Source organism: Ailuropoda melanoleuca, chromosome 3 (assembly GCF_002007445.2).
Source record: "Ailuropoda melanoleuca isolate Jingjing chromosome 3, ASM200744v2, whole genome shotgun sequence".
Lineage (NCBI taxonomy): Eukaryota > Metazoa > Chordata > Mammalia > Carnivora > Ursidae > Ailuropoda > Ailuropoda melanoleuca.
The window spans coordinates 81,247,669-81,257,966 of record NC_048220.1 but is presented as its reverse complement, the minus strand read 5'-3'; the positions used below and the strand labels follow the sequence as shown (position 1 = coordinate 81,257,966).

At 40.9% G+C, this 10,298-nt stretch overlaps 1 protein-coding gene across 1 annotated transcript in view; it reads left to right on the top strand.

Moving 5' to 3' along the window:
• The first annotated feature begins 1,438 nt into the window (after positions 1 to 1,438).
• Positions 1,439 to 10,298, top strand: part of STARD4 (StAR related lipid transfer domain containing 4) — a 10,385-nt gene continuing 1,525 nt past the window's right edge. Inside the window, exons 1-3 of the mRNA XM_034655651.1 lie at positions 1,439 to 1,660; positions 9,046 to 9,159; positions 10,077 to 10,126. Of these exons, the coding sequence (XP_034511542.1) occupies positions 9,055 to 9,159; positions 10,077 to 10,126 (155 nt within the window). The 5' untranslated portion in view covers positions 1,439 to 1,660; positions 9,046 to 9,054. The remainder of the gene's footprint in view (positions 1,661 to 9,045; positions 9,160 to 10,076; positions 10,127 to 10,298) is intronic.

The window sequence follows — 10,298 nt, the reverse complement described above, 5'->3', positions numbered from 1 at the left end:
GTAATGTAATGATTTTATGTAGCAACCCTTAACAACACAACAACAAAAGCCAAGTTGATTTTGTTTTAAATATATTCTACCAGGTTCTGGGAGAGAATTTGCAGAGCTGCTGAACAATATGTTCACAGCTGAATCCTAACAAGAGATCCTAACTTTCTATTTGTTGAGGACTTGTTCCTCTCCACCATTGAACTGTGTAAACCTACCGGGCAGGGATTAGGTATTTCCTTTCCGGCCTCACTGCTGTGCACAGGTGCCTAACAGAGAGCCGTGAAACACATTACCAGTTCTGGGAGGGTTAAGAGCTCTAGTATCAGAGTCCACCAGACCTGTTCGGCTACTCAGAAATTAACGAATCTGCCTTAAGAGCTATGCCCGGGCCTCCATTCACTTGCTTGCTATTATTGACCAATTATCGTGGTCCTTGTTTGCATACATATTTGACAATAATTTCAGATGGTGTGGAAAAGTGCTTTGTATAAGGCCTTCCATACTTTATACCTCACCGAATCCACTTAAGAGCCCCCCAAGGTAGGCGAGTTTTATAGATGATTGCATGTGAAAATAATGGAAAAGTAATCACCAGCCAAATTATGGATGAGGTAAGCTTTAACAATGAGGCAAGAGTTTTAAAATCTGCCAATAATAGCTAGCAATTGGTGTTTGGTAATTCTTTTAGTGACATTATTAAAAATTTATGAATTATTATTTGTTCTCATTGCAAGTCTACCAAGAATGACTAATGGTGTAGCACTGCATTCCTTAATACGCTTGGACCTCAAACCACATATCCTAGTAAATGTAATTTGTAAACACCTGACAATTAGTATTCAGATTTGTCAAACATCCTGTCAGACGAAAACCAGAACACTTGGTGAGGCTGCGAAAGCCACCTGCCACAGCCGTCCCCTTCTCCGTTTTCTGGGCGGTCTTCTCATCTCCCGTATCTGAGCGCAAACATCTTTGGCCTGGGGGCAGACTGCTCGCGTGCTTTCTCACACAGCGCTTCCAGCTCAAGTCAGGTAGGCGGACGGCCGAAGGGCCGTCACCCCGAACTCGGGCGCCTTCCCTCCCTTTTTATCTGACTTGCGGTCCTGAGGGGGTCCTCAGCAGCATGCCGGTCCCTCTCCACAGCCGTCTGAATTTAGGCCAGCCTTACCCCTCATTCGTCATTTACTCCCTCTTGCGTTCGTATTTCTCCCAGCTGGATTTACTGCCTCGCACACCTTTTCCGCCATTAATTGACCGCGGAGAGCCCGCCGCAGTCTCACGCACCCGCAACCCCACACACGCAGGGACCCTGGCGCGGCTCGCGCCCGCCCACACGCCCGAGAAATCATTCCATCCCCAGCGACCAATCAGCGCTCCGCACGCTGCCGCGCCAGCCAATCCGAGCAAACGCACGTTGCCCCGGCCAACTTAGGCCACGTGCACCCGGCGTCTAGCAGGGCACTTGGCTGGGGATTCGGCCCTCTTTCCCCGAAGAGCTTGGTGCCTTCCAATCCGAGGCGAGCGGTGGTGGCGCGTCGCCTATTGGCTGCTGCCGGCCCCGGCGGGCGGGGAAGCTGGGGGAGCCCCAGAGCGTCAGCGTCGCCGAAAGCGGGGAGTCCGGTGCGGGCCCGGCGCGCCTAGCCGCGTCCCACGCCTTGCTTCATCTCAGGTAGCCGTGGATGCAAGCGCGGAGTCGCGGCGGAAGTGAGGCGGCCTGGAGGGAGGGCGACGGGGGCGTCCGGGGCGCTGTGCCGGGGTGCGTTTTCTGGAGCTGCTCCGGCGAGCAGGGCGGGAGAGGCCGGCGTGGAGGTCTGCGGGTGGCGGCCCGGGGCGTCCGGGCGGGTGCGGACTCCACCCGTGAGTCCCGGAAGGATCCCCAGGGCTTGCACCGCTCCTCTCTGCAACGCGCCCCAGTTTCAGGACTTGGGTGCCTACTAGGCGTCAGCTTCTGCATGGGTAGTAACACCCTTGCTTTTAGGGTAATGGTGAAGATTGGCGGAGCTCGCGTTCCTAGAGGGGCGCAGGGCTTCCTGGTTCGTAGTAGATGCCCCGACAACGTAGGGCCCCACCTTCCCACAGCAAGCTCTGACTTGAGGTGATATCGATGATAAGACGCAGCGTTTTCTAGGTTTACTGTCTTCCAGCTTCGCTCCTAAGTGTATTAACTCGTGTAATTCCGCAATAAGTTAGTGTTCCCATTATCCCTAACGTGCAGTTAAGAAAGAGTACCTGAGCTGTTTTGGGATCAGGAGCCAGAACAAAATGATAGATTTAGTGTGATGTCAGATGTTTTATGTAAAGTCTTCTCCAGCTTGTGATCAACTTCCGGTGTTTTACAGAAGAGAATTTCAGACTCTAAAGGCAGAAGTCCTGATTGGAATTCTGACTCCATCACTTATTAGCTGTGTGACCTTGAACAAGTGACTTCTCTCTTGGTGCTTTCTCTGCAAACTAAGGATAATAGGATCAGCTTTTAAGGTGGTTCATGAGGATTAAATGAAATAACACAATTTAAAGTGGCCGGAGGGACTGATCACATAGTAAAGGATCAATAATTGTTAGCTATTATTTTAAATAAAGGATTAGAGCATCAGGAGCTCAAACATTAACTTGGACTCAAATTTAAAGCTGAGATATCATTAGAATTTAATATTGTTTCAACTGTTGTAAGAAGTCTCAACATTGTTGTAAAGTGAGCACTGAAACAGAGGAAAGGGCATTGGTCACATTATGGAAGTGGGCTTCCCTGTTGGATTCCTACTACAGCCAGTCTCAAAAATGAGAAACTTCAGTATTTGACTGAATTGGAAAAGCTAAATTACAAATTCAAGATTGATTGCAAAATCAAGCATATGCTGAAATTTTTATATTAGAAAATATAATTTAATTTACCAGGTCTTGGTTTGCACAACATCTCGGGGAAATCTATGGCGTGTAAATTGAAGCTATTCACATAAATAAAACCTTTATCAATCAGGAAATGGAAGTTTAAACAATTCTGATAATAGCTTCTTTAACAAGTGATTTCTGACTTCATCATACTACATAGGTACAAACAGATTTTTATGACATTCACTTTTTATTAGAGGTTAAAAGGTTTATTATGTTTCATATTTAGAATAGAACCTAGGACCATCTCCCGGTGATATAAATTTGATGAAAACTGGACAAAGATTATGGCGCTGATAGATGGCCACAAGACAATTTCTGACTTTGGCAGGCTGCTGGCTCTACAGTGGCAGCCACTGTCTACGCTAGTGATCACTGCAAAGACATGGGCATAGAAAACATGAACAAAAAGGTTTAAAGTAAGGGGGGAAAAGTGAAGGTGGGCATAAATGAGTACTGAGTGATAGGACTGTCAAAAGTATATAGCCTTTTGGAAGGAGGTGCTAGATTCTGATATGATTAAATGCTACCTGTTCTCTGAAATGTAAGTGATTGAGTTCGAGAGTTTCCTGATGTAGATCAAGAAAGGGAATGAAAGAATTAGTAACAGGGAGTTCAGAATAGTATTTAAAACATTTTCCTTACATTTTCCATAGGTGGAGATTGCAGTAGGGCATATTGTACGCTTTCCTTTCAATTAATGTGAGTACTCTGTTTTATTAGGAGAACATCAAGACCTTGATAATAACCCTAATACTGCCTGCTCCCCAATTCTGGAATATATTTCCAGAGACATGCTTGCCCACACACAGTTTAGACAGTAACCATTATTCTCTTTTGGACTTAATCATAAAAAAAATTTGTGCAGGAATGAACTGCGTGGTTTAAATACTTCACTGGGCTAGAAAAGAGCTTTCCGAGTTGACAGTTATTTGTTCTCCTTCTTTCCTACCTTCTACTCCACTACCCTTAAAAGAGGCTCATTAATAATTTTTAATGTTTTAGCTTTGTTGTTGTAATTCAGACTTTATTTAAAGGGTGGACTAAGTCAACTTTGAGAGCAAACTGGATTACATCCATTTTTGTAGTTCTTGGACTTGGTAGATACTAGATGCTTGGTAAATAAAATAGTAGACTTCTTGAGAAATTGCTGTAACTACATATGGCAATGGAAGTTTTAGTCGTTCGGAAGCTCAAGGATGATTGCTGTAAACAGGCTTGCCTTAGATATCTTGAGGTCTTCTATAAGTGAGACTAGTAGCTCACTCTCTACCTCTTTTTCCCACTTTTATTTACGGGGTTCCTGCTGCATGCCAGACATAGGAGTATAACACTGAACAAGTCACATTTCCTGCCCCAAAGGCTTATAGTTAAATTGGAAAAGATGACAAGTGAATAATTACAGAGCTGCTGTGAGAAACATTGGTGAGGTGGGGGGAAGCTAACTTAGTCTTTAGGGGAGTCCAAGAAAGAAGAGTAGAAATTAGGCAGTGAAGCTCAGATCATAAAAGGCCCCATAAGCCATATTAAGGAGTTTGGACTTTATAGTGATCAGTAAGCACCTTAAAGATCCAGATTCTCATCTTTATAGGTAGTTTTTATTGCTCACATATGTGTAACAGATTTGTACAAAGATAACGTCTGTGATAATAGCATCTTTACGTTTCATCTTTGATTTCTGTCAAGGAGTTTTGAAAAAAATATCTTACCTGCCAACCACAGGAACCTCCCAGGCAACCTTTGGGTTTAAAGAATTTTGTTTAGTCATAATGATCCCAGTAATAGATAAATTAGTTTTTCAAATCTTCTCTAAGAATCTGTGCTTATTTATAACATACCCTTCATTAAAGTCATTGTACTGGCTATCAAGTTGGCAGTCTCTTGAGGGGAAATGGGATACTTTCCTGACTGGCACACTTTTTGAATGAGCTCATCCACTTTTAGTCTGTGGGTGGGATCTGTATTTATTACATATTTCACATCACTTACATAGATCTTAAATTCTATGTTATTGAATTTTCTATATATACTTTCCCATGTTTCCCATATTTTGGGATATAACACCCCGAAATATGCCACTTTGGAATAAGGATTATTTTGAGCTGAAGGCAATTCAGCAGCAAACGCAGAAAGAGCTGTTTTCCTTCCCTCTACTGCCTAAAAGTAGGATATAAATTTCTCTTTGTGAAGGCCTTCCCTCTCCCCTCTCATACTAGGAGAACAGCTCATCGCTGGTGATAGAGAGTTGGCCAAGATTGTCCGAACAAACTTTACTACAATATCCTTTCTTTTCTATTAATTTTCTCTCATATATTTACTTTCTCATAATTTACCACACCTAGAAGCCCAAATCCCTTTTCCTTTGTCTTGTCACTTTTCCACAATTTATCACCTTTTGTTAGAATGGTGTATAAGCCCTAAGTCTAACTGCTTTTTTTGGGTCTCCATTTCTTTTTTATGAAAGCCTCTAATATATAAAAATTAAAATATTAACAGCAAATAAAATTTGTGCGCCTTTTCTCCTGTTAATATACTTTCTTTCAGTTTAATTTGCAGGTCCTAGAGACAGAACCTAAGAGAGTAGAGAAAGAGGTTTTTTTCTTCCCCTACAGTTCTCTGTCATCTTGTTCATCATTTTTAATGGCTTATATACTTTGTTTTGTGCTATTTAAATATTGACTATAATATTGATTTATTTCTGTCATCTTTAGTTTTTAGATCCATGGTTCTCAAAGCTGGCTGAATAACAGAATGATCAATGACGCTGTTTATAGAACCTAGATTTTGTGGGGCCTACTCCAGAACAGGCCCACTGAATCATGCTATCTGGCAGTGGGCCCTGAAATTTAACACCTAAAAACCGTGTCAAAGAAAACCAGAGGCAGATAGAAGTTAAAGTGGTAAAGGCAAATCTTATTCAAGAACTATTGCAGTAGGGGAAAAGGTACCTCAGTATAGAAGTCCACCCTATTCTGGAGGTGCCTGAGTGGCTTAGTCGGTTAAGCCTCCAACTCGTGGTTTCGGCTCAGGTCATGATCTTGTAGTTGTGGNGCTTATATACTTTGTTTTGTGCTATTTAAATATTGACTATAATATTGATTTATTTCTGTCATCTTTAGTTTTTAGATCCATGGTTCTCAAAGCTGGCTGAATAACAGAATGATCAATGACGCTGTTTATAGAACCTAGATTTTGTGGGGCCTACTCCAGAACAGGCCCACTGAATCATGCTATCTGGCAGTGGGCCCTGAAATTTAACACCTAAAAACCGTGTCAAAGAAAACCAGAGGCAGATAGAAGTTAAAGTGGTAAAGGCAAATCTTATTCAAGAACTATTGCAGTAGGGGAAAAGGTACCTCAGTATAGAAGTCCACCCTATTCTGGAGGTGCCTGAGTGGCTTAGTCGGTTAAGCCTCCAACTCGTGGTTTCGGCTCAGGTCATGATCTTGTAGTTGTGGGAGCTAGCCCTGTGTCCAGCTCCATGCTCAGTGTAGAGTCTGCTTTGGATTCTCTCTCTCCCTCTTCCCCCACATCTCTCTTTCTCTCTCTCCCTCTCTCTCGTAAATAAAATCTTAAAAAAAAAAAGAAAGAAAGAATTGCCCTCCATTCTGAATACAACAAGGACAGTGGGGATTTGTAGCCAAGGAGCAGGATAGGTGCCAGTGGATGGGAAATTGCTAAGAGGAAACATTAAGGGTAAGGGGGATTCTGGCTAAATTGACTGAGGATTCTTGCTGAATGCAGAGCAGTGTGATAAGATCAAGGGTAGGAGAAGGAATTTTTGAGGGTGAGGAGTGTTTCAGTAAACCAGCTCAGCAGGATTCTTGCTAAAACTGAACTTAGGGGACCAAGGACAAGCCCAAGAACAAGGCCTGGTCAAAAAGAGGACTCAAAGGAGCCTAGGAAGGTAATCTTTGTCAACAGCTGCAACTATTACAAGATATAACAAAGCGGATTCTGCTGTATGCCTCTGTAGTTGAGAATTGCAGCCTTATTCCCACAGAAGTTTGAGGCTTGACATTTCATTTCTATCTTTTCTTGATTTCCTTTTTGTAGTAACTTGATGGTTCTGTAAATTGTGTAGCTTTTGCCCAGAAGCTTTTTCTATATTCTTTTACAGGAGTGTACCAAGGTACCAAAAGGACACAAAATCAAGACCAAATCATTCTTGTTTTGAAGCAAACGCACTTCAACAAACATTAAGGGCCTGTTGTGTTCCAGGCAATATTCTAGTTGGTGGGGATATAGTGGGAAATAAGGCAGTCAAAGGCCCCTGCTCTGTTAGTGGGGGATATGTGATGGTGAAAGGGTAGAATACAGTATACCAATACATAGAGGAGCAAATTTCAGATTGTGATGAGCACTATGAAGAGAATGAAAGGAGACTGTAATAGAGGCTTACAGGAGGCTGTGTTAATAAGAGGCTTAAAATGAAATTTTCATTATAAGTTGTTATTAGGCATGCTCAGATTTGGGATCTAATAATCCAGGCAGAGAAATAGCAAGAACAAAGCCCAGAGTCAGTGACAAGCTTGGCCCATTTGAGGGGCAGAAAGAAAACCAGTAGGACGAGAGTATTGTAGGCAATGAGACATGGTGGTGTGAATAGGAATCTCTTAGTTTCTGTTAAGGGTGATTCCTACACTTTGTCTTTGAGCAACTGGCTCAATTACCATTTTAAAAGTAAATCGTTGGGGTGCCTGGGTGACTCAGTCAGTTAAGCATTGGACTCTTGATCTCAGCTCAGGTCCTGATGTCAGGGTCATGAGTTCAAGCCCTGTGTTGGCTCCATGCTGGGTGTGGAGCCTACATTGAAAAAAAAATAANGGACTCTTGATCTCAGCTCAGGTCCTGATGTCAGGGTCATGAGTTCAAGCCCTGTGTTGGCTCCATGCTGGGTGTGGAGCCTACATTGAAAAATAAATAAATAAATATAAAATAAAAGTAAATTGTTAAGATGGGGAAGACTGAGGGAAATNAAAAATAAAATAAAAGTAAATTGTTAAGATGGGGAAGACTGAGGGAAATTGAGGGAAGCCTAGGGTGATATCCATTAAGATGAAGCTCTAACTAGGCTTCTGATTCTGGGACTTTGGAGTCTTATTTCTCTCCCCATTTCCCCTTCTCATCAGTCTTTCCACATTTCAGCCTCAAGATGGAGTTTTTGCGGGCTTGCATGTTGATCAAAGGCTCCCAGAGCAATTAGTCTAAAAGAAACCTGCAGAGCCTGCATGGACTTTTCTAACCCAGTCTAGGAAGTCGTGTAGTCACAGAACACCTCTTGATGGCAAGTGCAGTAGAGAATTTGCAGCAATGTTTTAAAACTCAAATTACAGAAGCCTTCATTATATCGTTTATTATCTTTAAGGTTAATAATAATTTCTCTTTAAAAACAATGTTGAACAGTAGCTTATCTTTGGAATTATTGACGATATAGTACTTTTTTATGTGGTTAAAATTACTGCCTTAAACTTGAACCATTTGTTTATGCTGTACTAATGGTTCTAGAAGTCCTCATATGACCTCCTTCCTTACACAGACGCCTTACTGAAGGCACTTCATTAAGTGAAAAAAATATTGAAAATGGTGCAGTTCTTCAAACTTTTGAAATTGTTCAGAGTTCTATAACCCTACCCTGAAAGGATGTACGAACAGGTTTCTAGTTGTGCTTGTCATTAGTTTTCTGGAATGAGTTGTAAATCTGTTGGGTGTTAAATTAAAAATTTAATGGCTGAAACTAAAGACTTTTTAAAAGAATTTATTCCTTGTGTATTTATTTTTGTAGTTTGGAAACAGCAATATTTTTTCTTTAAGTTACCTAGAATTCTATAATGTAGTTCTTTTTATTATATTCCTTTAGAAAGGGAACTAGGATTGTAGTTTATTTTTATATGAATGATTTTAATAACTTAAAATGTGTGATACTCATCCTTGACTAGGTGTTACTCATCTTGGGAGCTTTTAGGAAAAAAAAAAAACCAAAAACAAACGTATGCCCAGGTCCTACTCTCTGAGATTCTGACTAGCTGATTTGGGGTGGGATCCAGGTATAAGTATCTTTTACAGCTCCCCAGGCGATTCTGTTACGAAGCCAGCTGTGAGCCTCACTGGTCTACTCCTTCAAATTGTGGTATTTGCTGATGGTAATCTTTGTCTTTGTAACAGGAGAAAAAAATGGAAGGCCTGCCTGATGCTGCTGCTTTTGCAACTAGACTTAAAAACACTCTCATCCAGTATCATAGCATTGAAGATGATGAGTGGCGAATTGCCAAGAAAACGGTAAATCGTTTAAATTACATATATTTGGCATTTATCTTCTATCTAGTGAGTTGGTTGATGACTTTCAAAATGGTAAGGGAGAGTAGGGACCATCCTTTGGTGCATGGGCAGGGTAGATACCTAAGCTAATAAAGGTGATGGTTTGACAGCTCACTAAGGCAAAAACATAGTCCTGCACTGTTATCACTACTTCTTTAGATATTGGACATGAGACTAGACTCTTGGCAACACAAGCCTGAAGAATAGCTTCTAAAGTCAACATATAAAATGTAACACGTCTTGATAGTTCGAAATAGTTTCAGATATTTCAACAGGCCTATGAGTGTGGCGAGTTAGTATTCTTTTCTACTGGTATGACGTCCAAATTATCACATGGCTTGACAGAGCCAACCCTAGAACCCAGGACTCTTCCAGGGTAGTACTCTAGCCAGTTTGATATTCAAAATTTCTTGGGAAATGATCAGAATAAAGATGTAGGGACTAATTCAAGGTAGCACTGTCATAATAGATGTGAATTGTTTGAATTTTAAAAAAGATATGAGCAAGTTCAGAATGAGATATTTAGCATTCCTATTGTCTTAGTCTGAATGTGTCAGTAATGGTAAATAAGATTGGAGTGAGGCAAATAATAATGGCCAGTGAGGATCTTAACAGTGTTTGTGTCCATTAAGCTACTGAACAATCTTTTTTGGAGGTCTGTACTTTAAGTAAAATGTGAAGAACTTTAGGATACAAAAGAAGTTAAAATATGGATCATTTTGATGGTATAAGTGACTTTTATGTATCTCTTCGAATATTTACTTAAGTTTTATTTTAATGCAAAAACCGATGCTCTAGAATTTGAAATTGTCGGTTTTATATCCAGAATTCTACCTAGGTAATGCCTTATGCCCATGTACTGTTTTTTATTTTTCCAGAAAGATGTAACAATTTGGAGAAAACCTTCAGAAGAATTTAATGGCTACCTGTAAGTAAATTCTTGTAGTTTTTTGTAGCTCTTAAGACATTGACAGACTTCATTTATATATATATATATATATATAGATGATCACTAAATCATCATTGCCAGTAAAATTTGGCTTTTAAAAATTTAAACTTTCTGAGAAGCATATCGCCTTATGAATTCAAAGCCTTAAAAA